The 27,781-nt window shown below is 50.4% G+C and overlaps 1 protein-coding gene across 4 annotated transcripts in view; it reads right to left on the reverse strand.

Moving 5' to 3' along the window:
• Window positions 1-2,566: 2,566 nt before the first annotated feature.
• Window positions 2,567-27,781, reverse strand: part of PHC2 (polyhomeotic homolog 2) — a 114,480-nt gene continuing 89,265 nt past the window's right edge. For 3 of the 4 annotated variants that reach the window (XM_043444971.1, XM_043444970.1, XM_043444972.1), the window contains 6 exons: window positions 12,239-12,441; window positions 10,446-10,575; window positions 9,529-9,643; window positions 8,311-8,452; window positions 7,093-7,369; window positions 2,567-3,965 (listed from right to left, as the gene is read on the reverse strand). In XM_043444971.1, the coding sequence (XP_043300906.1) occupies window positions 3,811-3,965; window positions 7,093-7,369; window positions 8,311-8,452; window positions 9,529-9,643; window positions 10,446-10,575; window positions 12,239-12,441 (1,022 nt within the window). In that variant the 3' untranslated portion in view covers window positions 2,567-3,810. Of the gene's footprint in view, window positions 3,966-7,092; window positions 7,370-8,310; window positions 8,453-9,528; window positions 9,644-10,445; window positions 10,576-12,238; window positions 12,442-25,383; window positions 25,683-27,781 lie in introns of those variants that run through there. The other variant, XM_043444973.1, reaches the window with a different exon arrangement.

The raw sequence follows: 27,781 nt of genomic DNA on the forward strand, positions 1-27,781 counted from the left end.
GGTGGGTGGCAAGGGCAGGAAATGCTGGAGCAGAGCCTTCTGTGCCGTCCCATGCTCTTAAGCCAGTCCCTCCATCCAAGGCAGCCAGGCAGATACATCCCCAAGTGGTCGAGGTGGGCTCTACCCATCAGTCCTGGGAGGGTTCTGACACCTAGGCCTTCCACAGGCACCCACCAGGTCCTGCCAACCCCTCCTCCTATGTCCCAGCCTGGGAACCCTAGTCCACAGAGGCATCTGCCTGACCCACTGTTCCCAGTTCCTTGCGCAGACAATTTTAAAAGGACCCCCCACCCAGCTCCCACCTGCAGGAGGCCATCTCTCAAGGCCGCCTCACACGTGCTCCTGGACCCTCCTCACTTTCAGGAGGTGGTTAAAGATCAGTAGTTAGTTCCTAAGTGGGAATAAGTTTGCAGGCCTGGATGGTCACTCCCAGTGGGAATAGAGAGCTCTGTTTCAGTGGAAGGTGCACCCCAAAGTCTGTTCTCTCTTCACCATGGGGTCAGAGTTAAGGGCAGCAGGAGAGTCACCATACTCTTCACAGGCTACAAGATCTCCCAGGAGGCAGTCTATCCCCTCTGCCCCGTTCATGCCCTGGCCCGTCTGTACCCCATGGCGATGTCCCTCCAGCCACTTTCCCCCAAGGACCTCTATGGCTCAGCTCGTTCTTAGCGGGCCAGCCTTGGTGCCGCTTCCTTGACTGTTCTGGCCACCAGACTGGACTCTCTCAGGACAGTTGTCATGCCCCCATCTTCCCCCAGACACTGGCAGTGTCCCCACTCACCTGGATCCTTCCCTGAAAGCCATGTCAAGGAGCAGGTGGGACAGCCTTCCAAGAACCACCTCAGCCAAGAGCCAGGGAAGAAATGACCTGGTGACTGGGACAAAGCCGTTCCAGGCCATTTGTCAGAAACCACACCCCCAGGACCAAGTGGGATGAACTGCCTGGAGGACCCCCCACCCTGGGGCCAATCACCTGGAAGAGGGCGGATCTGAGTACGGTGGCTCTGGTTGGCCAGAGGCACTGAGCCATGTTGTCCCAACACTTTTTCCTCCCCTCCGGGGCGGGTCCTCATGCTCCCCCCTTCAGGTCCTCTGTCGTATTTGCCACCCAGCGAGAACCCGGTTCTGCAGAGTTCCAGCCACAACTCAAGGGTACCTGATTTGTGACTTTGCATAGTTCACCTCCAGGAGCCCTTGACCTCTTCAGTAAAACGGTGTGCACACCAGCCAGCCAGGATAGGGTAAGAGCAACACAAGACCGTAAGATGGAAAGGTTCTGGAAAGGTTTATACCAGGCAGTTTTTTTTTTTTCTTCAAGTGCAGAATAAGACTCATCAGAAATCAATCTCATAGATTATGACCAAGATTTTAAAATTATGAACATGAACGGAAAATTATCAGAAAATTAGGTATTATTCTGTTCTGCTTCAGTTACATACATCTCAGTACATATGTGAGGGTGGGGAACAAACTTTCAGTCACGATCTGAAGTTCTGCAAAATTCTGTGTAAGGCATGATCAGGAGCGAATATGTGTTGAAGGAAGCACCCTTCAGACTGAGGCCTTCCACTCAGAGTGAAGAGACAGCAGGGGTGTTTCCCTGTGTCAGACCTGCAGATCCACCATACCCTCTTTCAGGAGTTTCGGCTCCCTCTCCCACCTCACATACAAGGACAGACTCGGGCTGGGCCTGGCTTTGTCCTCCAGAAAGCGAAAGTCAAGGTCCAGCATGGACTCGCCAAGCTGCACAGGCCACAGTGGCCTGCTCCCCTGCCCTGGAGAGGGGTGGGCAACATGGGGATCTTCCTGGGGGACCCTCCCCACTCCCTCAGCCCAGGGTCCCATGCTGGCCCCTGTCCTGCTAGCCATTCCCGACCTTCCGGAACACCAGACTTCCCAAGTGCTAGCTCCATCCTGTGGGTGGTCAACTAGTCAGTTATTTGTTTCTCCTCTTCCTCCAGGAAGTAGTTACAACTTAAAGGTTTTCCGGAGAGTTGTCATCAAGATGTGGGTATTGGCTCTTAAAAGTTCCCTGCTAATCAATCTCCCTGGGGCCCTGTTACAGACTTGAGTGCATAAGTGGCCTGTGCTTGGGAGGCCCCTTCCTGAGGCAGAGACTCTCCTAATAGTTGGCTATTTCAGCATCCAAAGAATGCTCAGCTGTCAAGTGAGGCAGAGCTACCCCAAGGGCGGTGCTGGACACGGAGCCACACCCACCACAGGTGCGAGTGTGAGGGTGGGGAGCTCTGGGCTCTGCCTCCCGTGTGCCAGGTATTCCTGGCGAACAGCGTCCTGTCTCCCCAGCGGCAGTGGCGGGTCGGGGAGGCTCAGAGTTGAAGGGGCCCTGGACCCTTGCACTCCCAAGGAATACCCGTGAAGAACAGGTGGGATCTGAACCGGGGCTTAAGCGTGCCCTCAAATGACACGGCAAAGCATGGAGGATGCGCTCTCCAGTTCAGGTGGCCGTCCCTCTCCCAGCCCAGGGACCCACCCTCTCCTTGCAGGTGAAAAGTAGCTCTTCAGGATCACAGAAAGGCATCCCCAGGGGAGAAAGGCACAGAAGGAATGGATTTTATGGATTTATTTTTAAAAAACAAAAAAGGTTAAAAAAGTCCTTCATTTCCAACCCTGCCTGGGGGTGTGAGTGGGGAATAGAATGAACTGAGAAGGGCACCCACCCTCCCCTGGGGAGAGTCCGACTCTTCCCGGGAGCCTGCAGCATGCAGGGCAGGTCAGAGGCCGGCCTCGCCCTTCCCGCCCCGCCTCCTCTATGGGCAGCTCACACTGCTGCCAGCAAGTTCCAGAAGTGTGGGAGCCGAGGCTGAAGGCTGCCCTCTTCACCTCAGTGGTCACTCCAGCTCTTCTGCCCTGGATGTTCTCTGGGCCCCACCACTGGGCTCTCAGGGTGGGCGGACAGGCAAGACCAGGAGGTTCAGCCTGGCCCAGCCCACTGGCAGCTTCCTTAATGCCATCTGTGACGCAGCAGGGCAGCTGGGGCGGGGGGCATCACAGTGCGGGAAGGGGCTGCAGAGACACCACGACAATCTGGAAAGGAAAATCTCCTGCTAACCTGCATCGCTTTCTGACCCTGCCTCTGCACCGAGGCGGCCCTTTTTCCCGTTCCCCATCCCGAGGCTGAGTGGAGTCCAGGACAAAGCACTAAGTGGCTGTTTGCTACAAAACACCTGGAGATGCCAGGGGGGGCTCTCGGCCCGTCAGTCAGTCCAGGCTCCCACACAGTCACACAGTCACACACACAGCGTTAAGGCGTCTGTACCAGCAGGTGTGGCCAAACCGGGCCCAGCTTCTCTCCCTCCACCTGCAGGGGTGAGGGGGGAGAACTCTTCTGGCGGCTTCAGTAACAGCTGAAGTGGGAGAAGCTGGCAATGGAAGAGCGAGCTGGGCCCCGAGAAAGAGGAGGAGGAAGGCAGGCGGGGGCTTCCGCGGCCTCTCTCCAGGCCCGGCGGCTGCCCTGGGAAGTGACCCAACTCAGGTTGGGAGCCCTGACCACATACCCCCTGGAAAATGGGGGACAGAAAGAGGGGAAGAGAAGCGGGGCTAGAGTTGTGGGACTTTGGAGGAAGCCAGTGCTATCAATATTTACAAGCATAAAGCCCCATCTTCTGTGCCACCTACCTCTCTGCCCCTCCCACAGAAAGAAAGGCCCCTGAGAGCCACCTAGGAGGTCCCGAGACCTCCCCCCAGCCACGCCCCACAGCGGGGCCCTTCCCTCCACTGGCCCTGCTCTGGGCCCCCAGGAGTGTCCGCCGGCTCTGCTCGGTCGGGAGGAGCCCCGGCGCCCGGCCAGCCCTAGGAGTCCTTGAGCATGCTGATGCGTGCGTAGATCTTGAGGGCGGGCCCCAGCTTGATGTTCATGGCGCTCATCAGGTGGTCCTCCTTGAGCAGCAGCAGAGCTTGCCCGTCGATCTCCTGGGCACGGAACTCCTCCGCGATTTCCTGGCAGCCTGAGGGGATGTGACCAAAGACAGTGTCAACCAGGGCTCCACGCGGTCACCCCTTCAGAAGCCCCGTTTTACTCAACCTTCATGACCACCCCGTAAGGAAGCTGATGCTGTTCTCACTTTACAGCTTGAGAGGCTCAGAGACTTAGCCAGAGTAGCCAGACTCCGCAATGGCCTCCTTGTTTACATGCGTACTTGTTCACCCGCCACCCCCTCAATGGACAGGGCTACCCCAGGGAAGCGACAGCATGGGATTTCCGAGGCTGCATCATAAAGGGCACAGCACTTCACCTTAGTCTTTTGGATAAATCTCTTTTGGAGTGAGTCAGCCACGATGTCAGGAGGGCCCTCAAGCAGCACTCTGGAGAGGCCTGCCTGGAGAGGGACTGAGGCTTTCTGCCCAGAGTCAGCCCCCACAACCCTGGGACTGTGGCTGGAAGGGGGTTCCTCCAGCTCCAGGCCTGTAGGTACCTGCACCCCCGCTGCCATCATGATGGGGTCCTTGAAAGATGAGCCAGAAGTGCCCACTAAGCCACTCCCCAGAACTCTTGAGATGTGATGACTATTGTAGGCCACTAGGCTTGGGATAACATTTCTCAGAAGTGAATAACTAATACAGATTTTGGTACCTGGAAGAGGGGGTGTTGCCATCATCACCCCTTTAGCAGTGTGGGTGTGGCCTGGGATGCAGCAGTGGGTGGGGGCGGGAGTCACTTCGAGGGGAATATCTAGGTTCCCTGAGAGACTTTGCAGAAGCCTGATGGCCTTTGAGGAGACTGCTGGGGAGGCTTAAAGCAAAGTGAGGAAATGGTTACTGGAAACTGGAAGAAGAGGGATCCTTGGTATGAAATGGAAAATTTAGCCACACTGTTGCTGGTGGTGACCTGGTGAGTGTGAGACTCCCACTGAACCAGCACTTCAGCTCAGGGGACCCCAGGCAGAACCTGCAGGTGCCGCCTGGCTTCCCAGCGCGGCTGTGGGAAATGCGAGGGGAAAAACTGGGAAACAGCAAAGAACCTGGATTTGCTGCTTTTGAAAATCCTCAGCCTCTCCAGATGGCAAATGATGCTAAAATTAAGAAATGGTTTCTAGTGCTTGTTTCAGCAGCACATAAACTAAAAAAAAAAAAAAAAAAAAAGGTTTCCAGGCAAAGACTAAATCCAGGACAGTCAAAAAAACAGTTTAAAGATGAGACAGCGGGGGTGACTTTAATCATCTGTTAAATCTGCAGAAAGCTCTAAGGTGCGGCCTCAGAGAACTGCTGGATCAAATGCTCTCTCAGGATTTTATGGGCGTGACTCACAGTCTCTCCATTCAACAGACAGGCTCCTCAGACTGTTAACGCCACAGTCCCTCAGCTTCAGAAGAAGCTTAATATGGAGTAGGGCTTGTCTTGAAGACACTTTTGGATAAGATTTATTTAAAAAGCCCACAAAGAGGAAGAGACTTGTCTGGCAGAAACACTGCTCGCTTGGACTGAAAGGGTCAGAGGTAATAGGAAATAAAGGCATCAGGAAGTAGGCTGAGGAAACAACTCCACGAGCTACCTCCTTTCAAGGGAGAGGAAGGATGAGTCAGGGTGGAACTCAGAGAGGAGGAAAATCATTCCAGGCTTGGACTCCTCGTTATCAAGGAAATGCCCACACACGCCTGGTGTGGACTGGTGACTCCTGCAGCCTCCCGTGTGCTCCCTTCTTCAACAGGCACATCTACCACAATGACCCTGTGCCCGTCCCACCATCTCCTAGGTTCGTGGAGGGAAGACAACGACCTTCCTCATTCTCAGGTGTGAAGGCTGAGGGAACCCTCCCTGAGGAGCTGGACCCATCGAGCTTCATCTGGGCCTGGACCTGAGTCAGATGCTGAGATCTTAAGACCTTGAACCACTGCTGTGATGGGATGAGACCCGTGGGGCCTCGAGTCGGGGTGGGGGTGTTCTGTATGAGGGAGGAACTTGAATTACTGGGGTGAACTATACTAACTGGCCTCCAAGTAGCTCCCTCCAATAACCCCTGCTTTCATGTCTTCATGAAGCCTTCACAATGAATGGTGTTGACCTGTGTGGTCAATAAGATACTGCTGAAGTGATAATATGTGATTTCTGAGGCTAGATCATAAAGGGCACAACAGGTGGCTTCCACCTTGCTCTCTTAGATCTCCTCCTGGGGGGTCAACTGGCTGCCGTATCACAAGAATCCTAGAGCACGAGTGTTCTGAAGAGACCCATGTGGACAGTAACCGAGGCCTCTTGCCAATGGCCATCCCCTCCCTGAGAATCGCATGAGTGAAGCATCTGAGGATGGATCTAACAGCCCCAATCAAGCCTTCAGATGGCCTCAGCCTTGGCTGACACCACAGCCTCCTAAGAATGCCCGTGGCAGAACTGCCCACCCCAACCACCTGTGTGCTGACGAACTGTGGGGCTGCAGCAATAGATAATGAGCACACTGGGTTAAGTGGCCGAGCCAAGATTTGAGCCCAGTTCTGTTTAACTCCGAAGCCCGCTCTCAACCACCATAGCCCACTTCAGTCTCTGAGTGAACCGGCTTATGGCCACCACAACCCAGCCAAAGCCTGGGTGAGACTGGCAGGAGAAACCGTGAAAAGCTCTGGGGCCTTAATGAGCGCAGCGGTGCAGATGCGGGCTCTGTCTTTCGAGCTTCATTTCCAGATCCTTGCCCTGAGACCCTGCATGCCCGGGGTCACGGGCAGCCTGTGGCTCCCTCACGTGCTTCTGCGTCTCTGCCCCGGCTGCTCCATCAGGCACAGGCCTGCGTGTCCACTGCCACTTGGTGTCCGCCTTCTGCGTTCTCCTTGACAGCGTTCCTACACTCCCACCTGACGCCCCTCCCAACTCGCCCCGGAAACACACAGGGTAGGTCACGTCATCATCGCCACACAGGCCCCTGGCGGAGCCCAGATATGCTGGCGTCTGGCCACAGGACACCAGTCAGGGCACTGTGCTAGAAGCTAAGTGCTCACGGGCAGGCATCCCCTCACGCTTATCTCTGCCCGTTCCTCAACCTGCATCTCTCACTGAACCGCCCAGTCTCTCCTGGGGGTGGTAGGTCTCTCACGCCCTCTCATTCTTTGCTACTCCAGGCAGGCATGGAACTCCCAAGGGTCTCACCTGGCAGAGAGCGGATGAATTCGTAGACGTCGTCCACGTTCCACTTGGTGGGCTCACTTGGCAGGAAGTGGTGGCCCATGCCCACCAGGTCCCGCATGTGCACGTCAGGGAGCTCCAGGTCCCGCGGGCCTTGTCGCCGGCGGGAGGTGGACGAGCTGGCTGAGATGGGTGACAAGGGTTCCTCATAGCTTGAGTTATCTGAGCAACGGCTGGAGTCTTCCTGGCTGTGCGTTAGCTGCAGGGCAGCCGTAACTGAAAGGGGTACGGTGCCTGTCGGCTGGGAGCAGAGAGAAACAGTTTTCTTCAGGATGGAGGAGTAAACCAACTCTAGCAAGAGTGCTGGACAAAAGTAGGTAGTCTCCCCTTTCTACGTGGTTGGCTGCTATGTACCTTTGAATTCTACATCAAAAAGTATCTTTTGCAACGTCTTCTCTCTGATCCTAAGCAGAGTGAGTCCCAGTACTGGTGCACGTACCACCCTGCACTGCAATAATCTCATTATAGGTCTATTCTTTTTCGTAGATGTGGGTTTTTTTAACCAGGGCTTTATGGGTTTTGGGGAATGGTCTGTGCCACCTGAAAGAGCATGTAGATTTTCTTGTGTGTGCCCATTTTTGGCTTTCATCAGATTCTTAAAGAGATTTAAGAGCAAAACAATAAGTAGCAAAACAAACATACGGTCTAAAGCATCACACTAGGCTGTGAGTTCTTGCAGCACAATTCAGAGCTTTAGTGCCTAACAGTTCCTGGCACACAGCTGGTGCTGAAACATACTTAATGAACAGAACATCCAGTTTTTGATAGAGACCTTCAAGGATTCAGTGCTCTGATGCACAGAGAAGCAAAAAGGTGGGGAGATGAAGGGTGTTAGCTTCTTCTCCCCTAGCCCTTCAGGTAAGGTAGGCGTAGCTACCTGGGACAGCCTGTGTCTTCATGGGCAGCCCCAGAAGTCAAGGATGGAGGTAGAGTGGGAGAATGGGGTGAGCAGAGGCAAGGTCAAGGAAGAGGGACCCTGGGTCCCTCTTGAACACCCATGGATCTAAAAGAGCTCTCTAAAGGGACATGGAAAAGGCTTGACTTGATACATCAGGAGATATGAGAATATGATGGAGCACTGACCGCCACAGCAGAAAGGACGGTGGGCACCCAGGGTTGTGCTAGGAAGGGAAGTCGGTGGAGACTTGAGAGAATGAGCTCCAGGCTCTGCCGGCCTCTCACCTGCTTCTTGGTATCCTTGGTAAGTGTTGGCAGACTGGCTTTGCTGGCCCGACGGCGGTTGTGGGTAGTGGCTCCTGCCTTCTGCAGCTTGCTCCGGTCCGAGTGGAAAAGCCCCACTCGTTTGGTGCACCCCACGTTGTACCTGCCAGTCAGGGGAACAAGGGAGGTCAGGGCAGTTGCAGGGTGCCCATGGGCCCCAGGAGGAATAACAGCAGCTAAGGGGCAAAATCTGAGTCTGTCTACTCGTTCCAATCCTAAGTCCATCACTCAGGACTGGCTGTGTGAATCTGGACAAGTTGCTCAGGACCTCTGTTTTCCCATCTGGAGTTGGGGATGAGACCACTCACTTTCTGTAACTGGTCTGGCAGTTACACAAGCTTGTGCTTGACCCAACTGCCTGGGTTGCGGTAAGAACTCAGGGCTGCCCTATTCTATTCCACATGTTACCTGTGCCAAGAAGCTAGTGTCCCCTGTTCTGATGCGGGACAGCTTGGCAAAGCATCACAAAGGTGCCAGGAGGACCTCCAGCATAGCCCGAAGGGAAGGAAGGCTGGGACAGCCCTACTCTAACTTGTCCGCAGGGCCCCTCTGCCTGGGGGCCTCGAGTCCCTTCTTTTGGGAGCTCGGGCCCCTTCCACCTTGGCACAAGGACCACACAGCACTTGAGAGTCAGACGTCTAGATTCCCAGCTCAAAGACTTTAGGCACAACTACTTCTTGTGCCTCAGTTTCCTGTGTTTCTCAGTTTCCTATCACGTATAAAGGACCTGACAGCAATACCTGTCTCACACGGTTACTCAAGACGAGATGACACAATGCATATTAACGCTTGGCACAGAGACCTGCATACAGCAGGCCCACAATAAACACTGGTGTCTGCTGTGATCATCTGTCTTCTGAGTCGGGTGAAAGCTCACAAAGGAAATGCAGTCAGTACAGTGTCAGGGCAACATTTCCAGTGGGGGCTTAGGTAACCGTAAGGAGATGGGAGCTGCCAGAGCCAGGTGCCAGGGCTGCCCAGGGGGGCCAGACAGCTAAACGCCTCTTCCTTCCCAAGTGGGCTTAATGCTGCTTTCCCGGACCTGCTCATGGAGTTCTTGGGTGAACAAGTGACAGGACACTGCTTCCAGGCAGGGCACGGAAATAGGGCGCTGGGCACCAAGGCGTGGCCCTGAGAGGAGCGGGGGGCTGGGCACAGCAGCAGGGTGAGGGCACTTACCTTTTTGCACAAGCCATGGAACAGAAGCGCTTGGAACGCTTGAACTTGTAGGCGAAGTCCACCCGGCCACAGAGCTCGCACTTGAGTTTGAGGGGAGTACCCTCCTCTTTGGATTCTGAAAGGCATGAAAGTTTGTAAGTGTGGACAGTGAGTGGTCCCCACAGGACCGTCCACAGCCTGCCCTGGGGCCTCTCACACTCCGCCCAGCCTGTCCTTGTGCTCATAGCCATGCCCTGCAGCAGCGGTCTGGACAGCGCCAAACCACGTTCCCCGCTGTTTTAGGAAGGGCTATGATTTCGTCCCCTGGACACCTGGCAGTTTCTTCTTTTAGGGGCTAGGAGACAAAACACGGTGGGGAAGAACTAGCGGCCCCCTCTTTATGACACTAGGAGAGAACAGGCAACCCTCTAGAGGGAAAGTGCTAATACTGTCACCACTGGTCTGCGATCACCCTACCCTTCCTGGGGGTGTCTGGCTGGCTGCTGGCCTGGGTATCACAGCCCAGGAGATGGCGGCCCCGCCTCCATTTAGCCGGGGGCTTCTGTGGCAAGTGAGCCCTCACTGGCTTCACTGTGCCTCTGCGCTGGCCCCTCTCCTGAGTGCAGGCCCCTGAGGCAGAAAAAGAAGGCGGCAACTCGCCTGGGGCCGCACTGGCTGGCTTACAACTCAGCAGTAACTCCTGGGGATCCCGGGGCTAGAGTGGAAGAGGACACACGTTTCCCCCGGGACAGGAGCTCCTGTCTGCTTTTGAGGGACGGGGCTGAGTGCACACTGGGGGAAATGTTTGGTCAATCAACATGTTCACACACTTTCTGGCTCCGAGACCCTCTGTGGACAGCAGGAAAGGACCTTCCAGCCTTGCTGATGTCCTGCTCCACCCTGCCCGAAGCCCCAGCATCCAGGGTCTGGCATGCTACCTTGCAGATAGGGCTCCTCCATCTCTGAGTCAGTGGTGGTGGTATGGTCCTGCTGCGGAAGTTTCTCAGGCAAGAACCCCTGTGCATACTTCTTCTTGAGATTCCCCACCAGCAGGGACGAGCGTCCCACCTAGAGGACAAGGCGACAGGGAGGCCGTGAGGGTCAGGTGGGCAGGCTCCCTTGCTCTCAGCCTCATCACAATCACAAGTATAAAGCACCCAGGCGCAGAGGTCACCCCCCACCACCATCCAGGCACACCTGCTCAAGGCCTGTTTTGCTGTTGAGCTCATGAGGCAAGAGGCCAATGGCCACCAAAGGACGGGGATGAAAATGGCTTCAGCCCAGGACTGACGGATGGTTTAGAGGGTCAAGAGGGTATTTCTTCTCCCAAGTTGTCTAAGGGGCACAGGTTCCAGCATCGCTGGAACCAGGGCCAGGCCCTAGCCCTCACGTCTTAGGGCAGGAACATGGCTGAGGCTGCGTGTGAGTCTATAGGTGACAAAAGAGTCCCGGCCACCATTCCTAGATCCCTTACTGCTCTCCCTTACCACTGCCCTACCCAAGTCAGAGGGACAGGCAGCCACAGGGGAGAAGAGGAACACGAGAATGCAGGGCCACACTGAAAGGCCAATTCTGGACTGGCTCATTCACGCTTTGGTTTACCCCCTTTGTTGCCTTTTGATCAGGCAGCCTGGTGGTCAGAGCTCTAGCGGGGAGACTGGGGCTGCTACCCCGTCTGCATCTATACTGTGAGGTTCTGGTGTTTCTCTAGGAGGCCAAAGGGAGGACTGAGTCTAATGAAGGAGGGGATGTGAAGGGCTAAAGCTCCTTGTAGCTAAGGGGCCACAGGCCTTGATGGACCTCCAGAGGGAAAGCAGATGAGAACCTGTCCGGGCATTTTTGTCTTCTGGCATTTCAGAAGGGCAGTCCACCCATCTCAGTTAATCAAGCTCAGAGGCTTTGACTGACTGTTTAAACCACTCATGGATCCAAAGAAAGCACAAAAGACAGATGGCATCCCATGAAGATGCTGTGTCTCTAACAACCAGTTAATTTTATCATGAGAGAGGCTGGAGTGCACCTGGCTCTGGGCCCTTCTCACCTATGGAGCAGGCAACCTGTCTCACCAAATTACACTTGCACTATCAGTGCTGGGTGCTGTGTTCTAATGAGCCATTTTCTTGCCTCTTCTGTACTTCCCTGTGGTATAACGCTTAACTTGAGACACTTGATGAAATGCCCCTTTCTGAATAGCCCCTTACTCTCACTCCTCTTTCAAGGCTCTGTCCCCAGAAAAGAAGCTTCAGGCGAGAACTCTGTTCACTTATCTTCCATTCAGATAGGTCTTGAGGATTCTCTTCTATACAGGTTCCCTTTGCTCTCTAACTGGCTAAAGGGTTGCCATTTGGGAGTTGTGGCATTCAAACCTGAACAAGGTCTCATTTCCCAAAGTACATCATCCTGCACCAACACCCCAATGTGAACTCCCTTCTAACCAAGGGGTTCCCACTTCACCAGGTGGGGACACAGCTGAGTCTGTCTGGAAATTTCTAACTAAAGGGGTCATGCCAATTATTCTTAGTTACTGACCCCTTCTGGATCTTAGGAAGACAAGCCTACAAAGAAAATGGGTCTGACACTCCTTTGGGGGGAAATAAGCATGGAAAGAGCAATTTTTTTTTCACATTTTTAGAAATTTTACATGGAAATGTAAAAATACTCTAATACACATCCAAAGTATACTTATTTTAAAAAAAAAAAAAAAAAAGAGGGGAAAAGAAGTAGTCCGTACCGGGAAAGGCTCCGCCCCCTCCTGGATCACAAACCCTTCGATAACATGCGTCAGGATTTGGGGTTTCACAATGGCCTGTGGTGGTTTATTCTCACCATTCTGGGGGGCAGTGCCGGTGATGCTGGAGGCAGAGTTTCCGTTCCCTGAGGTCATGCCGGGGCTGCTGAGGTCGGTCAGTGCATGAACAATGCCCTGCCCTGTCTCTGTGCAAGGAAAGGAGGACACAAGCGGATGAGGTCAGAACCAGGTCGAGGCCAGCAGAAGGCGAGCAGGGACTCCACCTTGCCCTCAGCGACCACTCAAAGTGGTACAGTTTCCGTGGACACACCACCACGAGAATACACTCCGCTCTACAGCAATGAAGCTCAACAACCAGACGTGTTTCTTATTCTTATCCCGCGCTAAGAATAGTTTGACTAGGTTAAACAGACAAGGATTCTGCCTTTCTGAGAAGTGAAGACCTTGGTCAATATTGATCTGGACAAACAACTTAACATTCAGCTCAAGGGAAAAAAGTGTATTCAAGGTACCATCTAAAACCAGGATGAAAAAAGCTGAACTAGGTATAGGGCTTGGGGCTTGATGGGTTTGTGGGAGACAGATTAAACGAAATTTCTATGAGGTTCCTCGGAAAAGGGCCCAATTTTAAGCATGCTGTGAAATGTCAAAGTACTGAACCCCAAGTAAACATTGTAATATAGATCTGCCCATGCAAAGACTGGCTGTTTGGGATCACTGCATTGAGATACGTGTGTTCTATTTCTCCACCAAGAAAGCCGCCAGGCAGAGATGAGGTTATCTATGCTGTTCCTGCAGGTCCTGTGCTTCGAATCAAACCTTTTATCCAGTTCTCAGCTTCATACTCAATCTCATCCTTGGCCGACCACAGACTCTTTCCCTCCATGGACTGCGCTGCCTAAGTTCTCCCCATAGGCCTGCCAGACTTCCTCTGAAAGGCCTGACAGAGAGCTCCAAAAAGTGTGAGGGGGAGCCTCCATGGAACCGCATGAGGGACCTCCTCGTCTCCACTTCAAACAGTACTTCTCATGAGCTGCTTCACTCTGTGAGAAACAACCTTTATCTCCTCACTTTTGTAACTCTCTTCCTACCCCTTCCCAGGGCCATTCTCTACCACCACCAACTGTGTGAGCTGAGGCTGCTTTTAAACTGGAACTTCCTAAAAAAGAAAAAAAAGAAAGAAAGAAAGAACAAAAAAGCCATTTCTTTATTGGAACAAGCCTACTGACAGTAAGTATAACTCAGTGTGTATATGTGTACACACTTTGGAAAATGATTTCAGTATAATTATTAAAGCAATTTCTGCACAAAATTTATAGGAAGATGCTCTTATTTCATGTTAAAGATCCAAAATCCCACCGCAGAGGAGGAATTTACAATGCCTAATTATACAGGATGGAGAAATCAAGTAAACTCATTTTAGGAAAGGTTTATAACTGGCTGACTTTCTTACTAGTAGTCCTAGCATACAATAAACCAGAATAAATCTTTTTTGTTAAAAAAAAGTTAACTATGACATACATCTTCAGTACTCAGACTTCTATAAATCAATTATAATGAACTTCAGAGCTGAGCAGGAGTTACCTGAGAGATGTGATTAAGGAGATTTTAAAATAATTCTTTGGAGACACAGTCATACCAGCAAGTTAAGAAAAATTCCTTTCAATGTTTATAGTCTCCTTTGAAAAAACATTTTTGGACAGTTTTGACTTTTCTATAGGGATGGAAATTTTCTACTTCAGAATCAGTGTTTCTAAACTGTAAAGGTGTTTGGGAAGTGAAAAAAAAAAATCTTTCCTTAACAATTCATGAATAACTAGGAGGACTGAGTTAACTACGCAATCAATTAAGTTTCTTTGCTTTTAAATTTTAAATACATGAAAAAGCAAATGTGTATTTTTAAAAATGAATAAATGTTAAGATAGAAAGCTTACTACTTAAATTAAAATCCTATTTTTAAATGACACCTATTTCCTTCTAATTAGAGCCTAGATAAATATTCCCTAGGTTCAAGCCCTTACCAATGCCTGACCTTTCTCTGTAACAGCCCCACTTAGTGATTTTCTGGCATTTGCTTGAACACCTCTAATGACAAAGGAACTCACTACCTCTGAAGTAGTTTGTCCCCAACTTGGGCAGTTCAAGAAGTTCTTCCTTATAATGAGCCAAAAATCCATCTGTTAATTTCTGTCCACTTATCCTGGTTCTATTCCTTAAGACCACACAGAACAAGGCTAATCATACTTGCACAATGGGTAAAAACACAGCCTTAGACTTGGCTTAGAGACTGGTCTCTATCACTCAAGTGGATTAGGGGCATGTCCTTATCTGTCTCTGAGCCTCAGTTTCTCCAGCTATAAAATACAGACGATAAGATGACACTCTTACAGCCCTGCTATGAGGCCTAAGTGAGAGGATGAATGGCAATGCGGTGTGAGCACACTGGGAAACACTCAAGAAATGCCCTTGGTGTCATGAAGGACGGCACTCATGATCCCAGTACGTATTTTCTCCAGGCCACACTCCCTCTGCTCCTTCAACTACTTCTTATCTAAAAGGCTGCAAGTTCATCACCCTCTGTGATCTTTGTCAGCATGTTTTAAAGTCAGGTAGTCAACACTAACATATCATATCAAGTGTTGATCTAAGAGATCCAGTTTTTGTAAGAGTTTTGTTTCTTTTGAACAAAACCGGTTTCTTGCTGAGAGTACAGATGGAGGGCAATGAGTGACTCCCTTGTTTTAGTTTATAGCACTTCTATGCAATTAATCCATTTTCCTCTAAATTCTGGGATCATGCCCGCCTGTTGCTTTTCACTAATATTTATCACTAACTGGGTGCTGATACCTTATCTCCCTGAGATTTCGCCAACCTTGTTGGACTCTTCTTCTTGGCCCCTCTACCCTACTGATTAATGTACACTGCAGAGGTGGTGGCTCCTGAGGGCAGATTCTTTCCTCATGCCAAATACAGGAGCAGACAGAAACATTCACCAGCCCAGGGGCTACAGGGCCAACGCTTAACTCTGGGAGGAAAAAGACTTGTTCTGAATCTAAGTTCTAAAAAAAAGGATCCTTTTAAGCAAGAGAACAAACTAATAAGCCTTTTCACTATATCCTTAGAACGATCACTCTCTGTTATGACTCTGGCTGGTTGCAGGAGAGACAGAGTCCCAGGGACCGGCAGGAGAGTGCTTTACAACTTGTACAGAGGTTTGCAACGATTCTGTTTTGCAGTCATCTTGCAGGCAAACCTTGATCATCTGCTTTAGCAACAAAGGAGTTTGGGCTATTTCTAGAATGACCATACACGATCTCACCCCCTGCCAAGCTCAGCAAACTGAGATTAATTTAATCTGCTTCCCGTTCTCCCAGACTGCTCTGCGGCCTGTTTAGGGGAAAGCAGCTTAAACGTGCAACAACCTGCCCTGCTGGCCCTGAGGCCAGATGAGAAAGAGACAAAGAAGTCCTCTATCTTTGGAATTCTTCCTTACTCAGTTCCCTTGACTAGTCTGAGGCTGTAAGTGCTGCTGGGATTCCCGCAGGTCTCAAATGCCTTTATACAGAGTGAGGTACCTGGATCTGCAAGGCGGAGGCCAGGATACCCTGAGAAGGAGAAGCTGCAGGAAGGAAATAAAACCAGGCTCCAGTGGGGGCGGGGGAGGGAGAGGTAGAATCTAGCATTTAATTGAAGCTGACCACAAAGGGCCAAGTATTCCGATGAGAATGAACAAAGCAATGTGTTCTGGGGGCGTCGTTATATAACACAGGCCTCAACCTGTAGGCTGCATCTCAATCTGCTCTCAGGCTCTGGCAGAAACAGTCCTTATAGGGACTGGATTAAAACAAGAAGGGCGAATCCCCTCCCCACTCCCTGGGCCCCATTTGTGAAATTACCTGCTCAGGGCCAGTCTCCCCTGCTAGGCAAAGCAGGGGCCCTATTTAGGCAGGGCTGTTCGGGTCTTGTCTGTATCCTCAGGGCTAACCCAGTGACCAGCACATGACAGCCATTTAACAGGTGCCGAACCAGAGTGTGCGGGAACTGTGGTCTCCGTCTTCACGACTGACCAGAGTACTGTTCTCCCTAGTCTTCCAGCAGCAACCCGTCACCAGTTGAGATTGGCAAGTCACTTTCTGAGGCGGTAGTGACTGAGACAGAGCAGGTGGCTGGTGCCTGCCTACAAGAATGGCATTTCTGGCTACCTGGCTCTGAAGAATAAGAGCTACTTCTCAGCCCATTTCTTCTTGTTAGAGCGGGGATTTCCTCAGTGGATGGGAAATTTAGCATTAAATCAGCTCCAAAGACTGCAGCTCTGGGCTCCTCGGTCTGCTTTCAAACACTGATGCTGGCTCCAGGCATTTGGAAAGGCATGATGACCTCCAGAAGCAAGAGGTCAGAGGCACCTATAGAAACAGCCTTGCCCCCAGGGCCAGGAGGTAGGTATCCAGAGAGGCTGAGCTCTCCTGCCTTCGAGGACAGAGGTAGGGCTGGCCCTAGCTAGGCTCCATCCGGGCCACTTTGGAACCAGTTATGGTGCTCTTTTGGAGAAGGCAATGGCACCTCACTCCAGTACTCGTGCCTGGAAAATCCCATGGATGGAGGAGTCTGGTAGGCTGCAGTCCATGGGATCGCGAAGAGTCAGACACGACTGAACGACTTCACTTTCACTTTTCACTTTCATGCATTGGAGAAGGAAATGGCAACCCACTCCAGTATTCTTGCCTGGAGAATCCCAGGGACTGCGGAGCCTGGTGGGCTGCTGTCTATGGGGTCGCACAGAGTCGGACACGACTGAAGCGACGTAGCAGCAGCAGATGGTGCGCTTTATAAGCACAGATATGGCAAAAATCATCAGTTACGCTAAAATATGGTTCAGTACTAACATTTATTGTGGGTTTCAGATGACCTGACCAAGTCTTTCTATTTGCCCCCAAAATAAGCAGCCTTGAAGACCTGACTTCAGAGGAGATGAAAAGTAAGCAGGGCCTATCCCTGCACCCCTCAGCTGGCCAGTGGCCACTTCCACTTTCTACAGACATGAGGAGAAAGAGTATTTTAATTCACAAGACTTCTAACTACCAGAGCCTGGCAGCAGCAGGAGTAAGACAAAGCTAATGAAGTTAATAGAGGATTCAAGGAGGCAGAGTAGGTGATAATACGGATCATTTGCCTGCAGCAAATTCTGCTCGACAAATGGCTAAACAAGGTCGCTTACACAACACAGAGCGTTCTCTCCAGGCCCCTGGCTGTGAAGTCCTGCTCACTGGGCCTCAGCTTGGCAGGCCAGTCCCATGGGCAGGAGGGGTGACAGCAGGGCTCCTAAACAACTGCCTGCTCCAGAGAGACCCTGAGCGGAGACCTGCAAAGGGACACCCAGGGAGGCCACATCCCAGGCGGAGAGCAGCTGATGCAGAGCAGGCACCTCTGACGCGAACAGGGGGCGGCAAGCGGAGGGCCCAGTGAGCCCTCAGGAAAGGCTGTGGCCACCCTTTACAATCTCTTCATAGTTGGGCCGCTAAAGACATTAGTGCCGCTGCAAGTGAGGGAAGTACAAAATCTCATTAAGTACCAATTTGTTGATGGGGGGAGGGGGAAGAGAGAGGGAAAGAGGAATCGTGGCTCCATCCTGGGACCCCTACAGAGCGGTCAACTAAAGAGATTCATCTGGTTAACAACCTGCTTTAAAATGCAAATATACACTTGCAGTCATTCCCACCTGGCTGTGAATCATTTAGAGAAGCAGAGAGCTTTCCTCCCCATTTAGGGACAGAAGGTCTGGGGAGAGGCATAGGGGGTGAAGAGCGGATATTTTAGATCAGGGGCACTAGCCCTCTGTGGACTGGAGACAGGAGGGTCCTGGGTCTAACATCTTAATTTTCCAGAGGAGGAAAAGGGTGCATAATTAAGTCTACATTTCAGAATGAAGACAAGAGTGTGTGCCATCTAAATAAAGAGACTACATTCTAAAACAGGCTTCCCTTGTGGCTCAGGGGCAAAGAAAACCACCTGCCAATGCAGGAGACCCGGTTTGATCCCTGGATTGGGAAGATCCCCTGGAGAAGAAAATGGCAACCCACCCTAGTACTCTTGCCTGGAGAATCAAATATGACAGAAGAGCGTGACGGGCGACAATCCTTGGAGTCACGAAGAGTCGGATGTGACTTAGCAAGTAAATAATACCACCACCCACTAAACCATGCACAAAAGGAGCTCTTAGAGGTGGGAAAATTGTAGTTTGCTTCCCACCCTGGATTCCCCTGAGAACCCAGAAGGTAAGAGGCACCAAGGCCAAATGTTTGTAGCTTGTGCAATTCTGCTAAGGACTGAGATGTCAGACACACAAAAAGTCCTTGCCTCCAGGACACACAACAGGCTGTGGCTTTTTCTCACAGGTGCTATCACAGTCCTGCCCTCAGAGCACCTTTGCTTTTGGGAGCCACTCCCGAGAAGAGAAAAAAGGACTCTGACAGGAAGATCCCTTTGGCCTGCTCTGCTGAGTCACAGGAGGCCCACACCCGGGGTCCTCACCTGTGTCTGCGGGGAGCTGGCTGGCACAATGCCAGGGAAGCTGGGCCAGGTGGCCTCAGACGGGCCTCCGTGTCACTGCGGAGTGACCCTGTTAAGTCTGGGTTAAGAGGATTCAAGAGCAGACGGGCTTCCTGGATCTTAAGCATCAAGTCTGGTAGGAGGGATCCTCCTCCTCCCTTGCGGCCATTACCATACAGCTGACTTTCAGCCAGTCTCTTAGGACACAGGCGGAGCGCACAGCCCTTCTGACTCACCCACAGGCCCCAGCTACAGTGGACATAAGCTGAATTGTAAACAGCTGAATGTTTTCCAAGCGGCCACCCCCAGCTCTGGAGGAAGGAATCAATGGAGTGAACCGCCAGCCGCCCCCGCACGGTTTGGGACCAGGACTCAGGGGGGATTTCCACACAGCTGCGGCACTGCTGCCCGGCTCCGGGCAAGGAGCACTGTGCGATGACTACCTCCGGCTGCAGGGAGCCAGGGAGAGTTCTCAACAAGAGCTCCACTTGCTGGAGCCAGTCCTCCAGTCTCCAGTGCCCAGGGAGGGCTCCCAGATACCCTGATGTCACAGTTCTCTAGCAGATGCTGCGATTTCGCAAGGCAAAAGGTATGGAACAGACATGAGAGGCCCTCTTCCAGGGACATCAGAATCACAGGAGATGAGAGGAAAAATGGCCGAGTGGAAAGGGCGCCGGCTCTGTGCAGACCTGGGTTCACACTCTGGTCCCCTCTTTGACCACCTGGCAGCTTCAAGCACTTGGTACCTGTCTGTGCCTCCATCTATATAAATGACCATCATGCTGCCTGTGTTGCAGGTTGATGGTGAATATCAGAGTTTATGTATGTAAAATGCTTGGCACTGATTATATCTGGAAGCTGTGCTACACAGCAGTTAAGACTTGGGATCAGGAAGACCCTAAGCTTAAATCTTAGCTTTTTATCCCAGGCAAGTTACTGTAGGCCTCAGTTTCCTCATCTGTAAAATGGGGTGCTTATCTTTGTCTCATGTGGCTGTGGCAAGTATTAAATGTGATACTGCAGTTACAGTGCAGTGCAAGAGGCCTGACTTGCCATTGGAGGGCTCCCATCACTGAGACTCAAGAGACCAGGAAGCCGCCCCAGGCTCAGTGCACTGGGCCTGGCCTCTTGCGGCTCCAGAGCACAGCTGTTCTTTCACTGGCCCAAACTCAGGTATCACTCATGTTCCTCAGGTGCGCTGGCCTACTCAGCGTCCTGTCCTGGCACTCCCGAGTTCAGGCTTCAGGAAGAAATTACTCTTCCACTTTGACAATGAACTGCAACACAAGGGAAATATACTTGCCGTTGAGGGCAGATCACACGTCTCAATTCACCTTCAACAGTCATTAATCCAAAGGACATGAGAAGTGCCAGATTCCCTTCCTATGCATTTATTTCATAAAGAGTCTCAGGGTATCACACAAAGGAACCCCAGAAACCAGGAAAGAATTTAGGAGCCGAAAAAGAACCACTTTTCCCCAGTGGTTCTTATAATGCCAGGAGGTGGTTTAGCCTGTGAAAAGAAATTACTTTAAAAAGTTGAAGATAAAATCATGGAAGATGGATTTGTAACAGTTAAAAAAACAACCACAAATGTTTAGAAAATTCTCTATCTTCAGGCTGATAACAAGGAAAGGCCACCATGTGGCTGGATACGATGCCTTTTTTGTTTACCAACTGCAGAAGCAACAATACTCTTAGAGAAATGGGTGAGAGAGAGAGAGAGAGGGAGGGAGAGAATATGCACTAGAGAAAGCCAGCCTTGGTTGTCCTTGTCTATATAATGGGATAGATTATTCTCATCTTGCAAATCAATCTTCTTGATCATTTCTGTTCTTAGAAAACACTGCCCTCCCCCTTTAATAACCATCGTCTAAGTTCTCAATCACCCTACTTTGCTACCAATCAGCTGACAGAAGTGATTAATACTGGAGGCCTGGAAATGTGGACTTAATTGATTTTTTAAAAAAACAGTATTTGGCTCACATTAATTTTGTTTTAATTTACAGTGTCATTTGCTTGGGCTATTTAAAAATATCTTAATATAGCAGTGTGGATTTAGGCCACATATGGATGCTTTCAAATATGCTAAAGATATCAGTAACTAGGGATAATTATACAGTATTTGAGACATAATAGCCGTGCAACTAGGGCTTCAAAAATAACTCCTAGCAGTCATGAACTCTCATTTTCTTGCCAACAGTTCCAATATTCAGCAGCAGGCCTGCTCTTCCTAATCTACTGGAGAAGAGTCGGTTATGACATGGCATCTAAAAGCCATCTTTTCTTAAGAGAAGCTGTGACAAAGTTCACTGCTAAGAAGAAAATCATCCAAAACACAGGTTTCTGCTTTAAAGAAAGCCCAATGGCAGACTGGGACTCTCTTCAACATCTGGATTTATCTTAGAATACTGGCAATCCCTGTTTAACAGCAATCACTTCTTTGGCAGATGTAAAAAGAATGCTTTCTTTTGGACTGAACTAAAAAAAAAATCATTTGGAAATTTAAAGTATAGGAAAACACATCCCTTTTCACTAACTATAAATAATTTGGAAGGGGAAGGAAAAAGAAAAAACCATTAAGTATGCTGGCCTAGATGATTTTACAATGAATCACACAGCAACAATTTATTATTTAAATCATATGCTATTTTTTTAGTATATAACTTCAAAAACTAATCATTCTTAATTATATAACTAGATTAACTATTAAAAAAACATTTTTTTATTCATGTCAATTATATTCTACTTTTGTAACTAATGGGGGGAAAAGCCCTGAGTCTATAAGACTGTTGTCTCGGATAAACAAATGGCTGATTCTTTTCCTAACAATTCCCAAAATGTCATAAAGTTGAATTAAAGATGGTTTGTCTCTGAGTTTTTTTTAAAAACAAGTATCGTATCTGTGTTCTGATGTAATTAAATTCTAGCTGAAATTTTAAATAAGTCAATACTTAAAATGAAACCTGCATCTATTTGAACTGTGGATAAGTATTTCAAGTTATCTTGAACAGGCCCACTTGAAACAATTTTAACAGAACACATATTCAAACAGTCTTTCAAACTGGTGACTCACACTGCAGTTTAAAGCAGGCCATAAAAACACTGAAAACATAAGTCTGTATATGTTCATCACTCTACCTTGAGGGGTTAGTCCCAGCTTTGATTTCCATCAGACAAGGTGCTAGTAAGTCACTGCAGAGAGTCATTTCTGTTACTGGCAAAAGCCCTCATGGGAGCAGATTGCGTAAGGCAGCTAGTCCTTACTCTGTTTCTCCAGGGGGTGGAAAACACCCAAGCATTCTACAACCACTTTTGTGAGATTCCTCCTGACCACAGAAAATCATCATCTTCATCTTCCAGTTGCAAAAATTGGCACCAAAGAAAGGGAATAAAAGAGAAACTATGCTTTTCTGAAGGCGTCTTGCTTCCTTATTCTTATTTCTAGTAGATGTGATGTAGCTTTTCAGAGGAGAATCTTTTCCAGGAGGGGATCAAATCTGCCTGGAGAGTAAATGGTACTGCACAGCTGGGAGAACTCTAATAATATAATCTGGGACTAACCAAGAGGAGATAAAAACTCTCGGTGAATGTCACACTTCCATGGAGCAGCCTTACTAGAACTGGAACCACCATCCTATTCTCTAGTTTTTCAATTTAAACTTTATGTTGGCTTACCTACCTATCAATGTGAGCTGAAAGGGAAGGACTTTGACAGGAAAGGGGTGAACTTTATTCAGCAAATAAGTTACTGAATGCCTAGAGAGAGGCCCACAGCCCAGAGGAGGACAGAGACTTAATCACAACAGGAAAAAAGAGAGACAAAAAGACATTCACACACTCAGGGAAAGGTTCTTAATTCTGAGATAGTAATTGTTTTCTTTCCCCTAAAACAAGAAAACCTACAGAGGGGATGCCGAAGGAAGAGCATGCAAGACCAGAGGCATGAACAGTTCAGGTTTATAAATCATCTATCTATTTATTCCCCTTATTCTCTCTCCCACTGAAAGATCCAAGGGATCCAAAGTATCTGAGACAGGAAATGAGTAAGGCAGGAAAAAGGATGTGGTTTGAAAAGAGTGGATTCTGGGGCTGAGCCAGAGCAAGGCACAGGCACAGGGTCAGAGATGGGGGAAGGGGCCTCGGGGGCAGGAAGAGAAGTCTCAGGGTCACCAGTTTAGACTAGAAAGTCAGTGTCAGAGGAGGGATGTCTGGAGAGGCATGAGACACCTTCCTAAGAGGTTCTCCTCCACTGCAATGCAGAGGAACAAGGGCTGAAGAGGCCCACAGCCAGGAGAATCATTACTGGCACAGAAGGAAAAAGAGCTGGAGACTCTTCCTCACTTTGAGGGCTGTGGAAATAATACCTTGAGTGCACCTGACAAGGGCAAGTTAGAAATTAAGCCAGGACCTGGCAGAGAAGTGGACGGGGCTAGGAGGCCATGAAAAAATACGAATATTCATGAAGTATCTATGTGCCACCTAGCAATACAGCAACAGCTTAAAAAGGCGGGGGTGGGGGGGGGGGAGGTGATGAAAACAGGAGCTAGGGCTCACAAAAATGCAGTTGGACAACTGAGAAACCAACTCAAGAACAACAGAAAGTGGACTTGAGATTAAAGCTGAAGAGGGGAAAAAAGGTATCTCTTCTTCCGAATGTGTATGGACAAACCTGGAAACAGATCCTGGGTGGGCTGAGAGGCAGAGCTCCCATGGTGAGTGCCTGGAAAGGGCAGGTGCCGCACGAGCACCACTGCCCATCTGCTGGGCCCTCTGTGAAAGAAGCCAGCCCTTGTGAAGGAGCCGAGCCAGAAGCTCTGGTTCCCGTCTGGCAGGGACTGGAACTCAGGGACAGAAACAGTGGGAAACACACAGGCATCAGCTGATTCAAAAGTGTGGTTATTTCCACACAGAGATCCAGATGTTGAGGGCGAAGCGGGGAAAACCACTTTTATATTCTTCACAGTGCCTAGGCCAATGCTTCGCATGGGTCAGGAGGGCAAACAAGGTGTGTGAAATCTGAGAGGAACCAAAACTACTTAGCTGTGCAGGTATCTTAAGATAGGAGATAGAACCTCTTGCTCTGTGACCAACACAGTAAGTTTCTTTCTCTCCTAGAGTCAAAATGCTATGAAGCCCTATATCCCATGTGACCTCAACTTAAGCCCTAAATCAACAGACACTGCCACAGGTCTGAGGCCCTGTACGCAGAATAAAAACTGGGGAGGGCAGGGGCGGGGGCAGACATATAGGAGCAAGAAGGAATTGCCCTGTCTCATTAGCCTGCAATTTTCAGACTCATCTAGTAATCCTAGCAGTTCCAACGTTTGGGTTGACTGGGGGTGGGGCGGGGAATAAAAAAATCTCCAGTGAATGGTAATTGGATTACCCAGTTATGCCCCAGAGTCAAATGGCTGGAAAAGGCCAGGACAGCAGGGCCTGATACGGTTAAAATGACACTATTTTCTAAACCAAAAATTGAGACACTTGGCTGATAAGACAATAGGATGGAATATTTTAAATTGGGGTTGTCCTAGAAAAATTGGGGACATATGGTGGATTTAGGTCGGTAGCTTATTTCACAATAAGGGATCCTCTGGGTCCAATATGCTAATGGAAGAGGATTAAAGATCTGGGATGGGAGATCTAAGGGGGAGAGCGGTCACTGATTTGTTAAGCAGGAAAAGGAACAGAAAACTGTGTCTCTGTAGACAGCAAGGCAACAAGGTCAACATTCTAGGTATGGAGCAGGAAGGAAAGGAAAGTTGATTATAACTGAAACTGTGTCAGTGAAATCTGTTCAGGTCTCAAAAGCGGCCTTGGGGGAGGGAGGGTGAGGACCGAGACGGTGGGGCTATCACTGGCACAAACTGGTATCCAGCAATATAGCAGTCGCCGACTAGGAGTTCTCATCACTGCAGGGTCACCGTTAGTTGGCGACCTGACCTTGGGCAGATTATTTCCCTCCCTGTGGACTTCAATTTAACGACGGAATCTCACAGGTCTCGATTTTTAATGTAAAGAGCCCACTCAATACAATATGCCTTCATTTGGCATGGGAAGGAGAGAAAACGCTCTTCTAAAAATGGAAGAGAGGACGGACACAGAACAGCTTGTCCCTTTCCATCCAATTAAAAGCCTCGTGAGACTAGATTAAAAACAAAACTCTCCAGCGAAGTCGCAGGCCCTCCAAGATAGGCAGTCGCCTACCCAGAAAGTACAGCGGATGCCAGCAGCCCTGTCCCTAAGCGGACCGTCCATCCCCGGGAAAGCGCCGTCCCCGGAGGACCGAAGCGGGGGTGGGGGCGTGCGGGGACACAACGGAAGCGTTGGGCACGCCGAGGGTGACGCAACGGCTGCCGGGGGAGTGAGGGGCAGGCAGGGTCCCCCGACAAGGCGGGGGAGGCGCAGGACACCTCCCCGGCGCCGGGAGGGCGAGAGTCGCGGGCTGGCACGGCCTGGCAGCCGAGTAGGCCCGGGCCAGGAGTGGCACCGGAGGGCGGTGCCCGTTGTCCGGTGCGGCGAGCGCGGGCCGCGGGACCCCTCCGGGCGAGAACCCCTCCCCCGCCACGGGCACTGACCTGTCCAGGGCCCGGCTGGGCCTGGCCGGGCGGGGCCTACGCAACCCCTCGGCCGGGCGCCGCCTCGCGCGGGGTCCCGGGCCCGGGCGGGCCGCCTCCTCTCCGCCGGGAGCCTCCGAGCCGGGGCCCGGGGCTGCCGCGGCGCATCCGACCGCACCGGCCGAGCCGGCGTCCACAAAGGGCGGCAGGGGCGCGAGGCCGGGGTGGGGGTGCGGGCGGCGGCGGATTGCGCGCGCGCACGGCGGGCGCTCTAGGGCTGCAGCCGCCGCGGAGACAATGCGGCGCGTCCCGGCAGGGCTCCCGCGGCCGCCTCCGCCGGGGGCGGGGCGAGGCGCGGGGGCGGGGCCTGGGCGCGCGGGGCGGGGCCTCGGGTAGGCGGGGCGCCGGCGCGGAAGCCGGGCCGCGCGCTTCCTTTGTGCGGCCGCGCCGGCCCCGCCCCCGCGGCGCCCTCGGGACGGCGCCGCAAGGCCGGTGGCCGGTTAGAGACGTCACGGTGAGGTTTCGGGAGGCAGGCGCTGCGCCGACTTCCGCCCTCGCCCCGTCAGAAGTCCCCAGTGCGGTGATGAACTGTGACTCCCGCCTGGCCAAGTCGGAGGCAGGAAGAATAACGACTAGCACTAATTGAGTGCTTAATTTGTGTCAAGCCCTACATGCGCGCGCTCTCCTCTCACTTAAAAGAGTTCACAATAACCCCACAAGTAGTCATTATCCTCCCCACTGGGAACTGAGTATCAGAGAGGTTAACTAATGACCAAAGTGACCCAGTTACACCTCCATAAACGGGGATAATACCTCTTTTTTAGGCTTACTATGCAGGTTAACTGAGGGCATTTACACAAATTGCCTGCAGTGCCTGGCACACAGTGGGAGCCCAGTAAATGTTCTTTTCCTAAACCACGCTGGTTTGAACTGTGGGGAAGCACCTTCATTCAGTAGACGTGCTAGAGCTTGTGAGACCTTCACAAGCCCCCATCCCCCACGCCCAGCTTTATGCTGAATAGATGATCCGAATTCCTCTCCCCATACTTGACTTCTATTTCCAGTATCTTCTCATATCCTTACCTTTCTTAGCATTCATTCGTCTCCCCATCCCTTTCCCCTCAGGCCTCATCTCTTTTGTTTCCACATTTTACATTTATTTTATATTCTCTGATGGTTTACTTTGCTCTCTTTTTCTTTCCCTCCCCCCCCCCGCCCATTTTTCAATGCCTTCTTTCATTAATATTCACATTTCCTCCCCCTTTCTGTCCTTACATTTCTTACACTTATATTTTGTTCTATAAACATGCCCACACTACTCCCTCCCTACTTTTATCCACTTCACTAGTCCCTTCTGGAATACCGTCTGCTCAGCTCCACCTGTCCAGGTCCTACCTCTCCTAAAGGTCTAGACTCAAGAAAAGTAGCTGGCAAACTTTTCAGTAAGAGATCAGATAGTAAATATTTTAGATTTTGTAGGCCACGTGGTCTCTATTGCAACCATTCAACTCTACTGTTGCATCAGGAAAGCGACCACAGACAACACTACATGAATGTATGTGGCTGTGTTCCAATAAAACTTTATTTGTGGACACAGAAACTTGGATTTCATATAATTTTCATGTATCGCAAAATATTCTTTTGAGTCTTAAAAATGTTTTTTTAATGTAAAAAACAATTATTAGCTTGTGGGCTGTAGGGATACTGGTGATATGATGAATTTGGCCCTTAGGATGTAGTTTGCCAACCTTTGCTCTAGAATAATGCCACTTCCCCCCCCCACCCCAATCCCCCCCACCCTCCGCAATCTACCCAGATAATCTCTACTCAGCAGTAACTTTTCTGTCTTACCTTTTGAAGCACTTACCCATAATCTTTCTATGACATTTATCATATCTTATCTTTTACTGTATTTTTTTCCTGTGCATTTCTTATCTTTTCCTTAAGCTCCTTGAAGGTAGGGTACAGACCTTCTTTCTCTGTGGATTACCTCCCATTTCACAGTGCTTTGCACAAAGCAGGCATTCAAACATATAATACAGAATGGATATTTAAATCTTGGGTGGTTGACAGTTGTTTTCCATTGTGCAAAACTTACTTTTCTCATGAGACAGAACCTTAGGAACAGGGTGCTTTGTTATATGTGTATCATTTGAACCAGATTTCAGAAAAAAATTTTGAGAGTTTTATAGACAAGATGAAGAAAGGAAGGCAAATGTCAGTTCATTCAGAGATTGTTGGATAACAAATAACTGAACAAAGACTGTTGATTATCACCAACCTGCAGACTGGGCATGTGTCTTCAGTCAGGTCCTATTCAACATTTCTATCAGCAAATTGGTTAAAGACATGCTATATAATATACAGATGGCAAAGTTAAGCAGAGGAGTTAGTAGAATGAGTGACAAAATTCAGATAT

Source organism: Cervus canadensis, chromosome 24 (genome assembly GCF_019320065.1).
Source record: "Cervus canadensis isolate Bull #8, Minnesota chromosome 24, ASM1932006v1, whole genome shotgun sequence".
NCBI classification, from domain to species: Eukaryota; Metazoa; Chordata; class Mammalia; order Artiodactyla; family Cervidae; genus Cervus; species Cervus canadensis.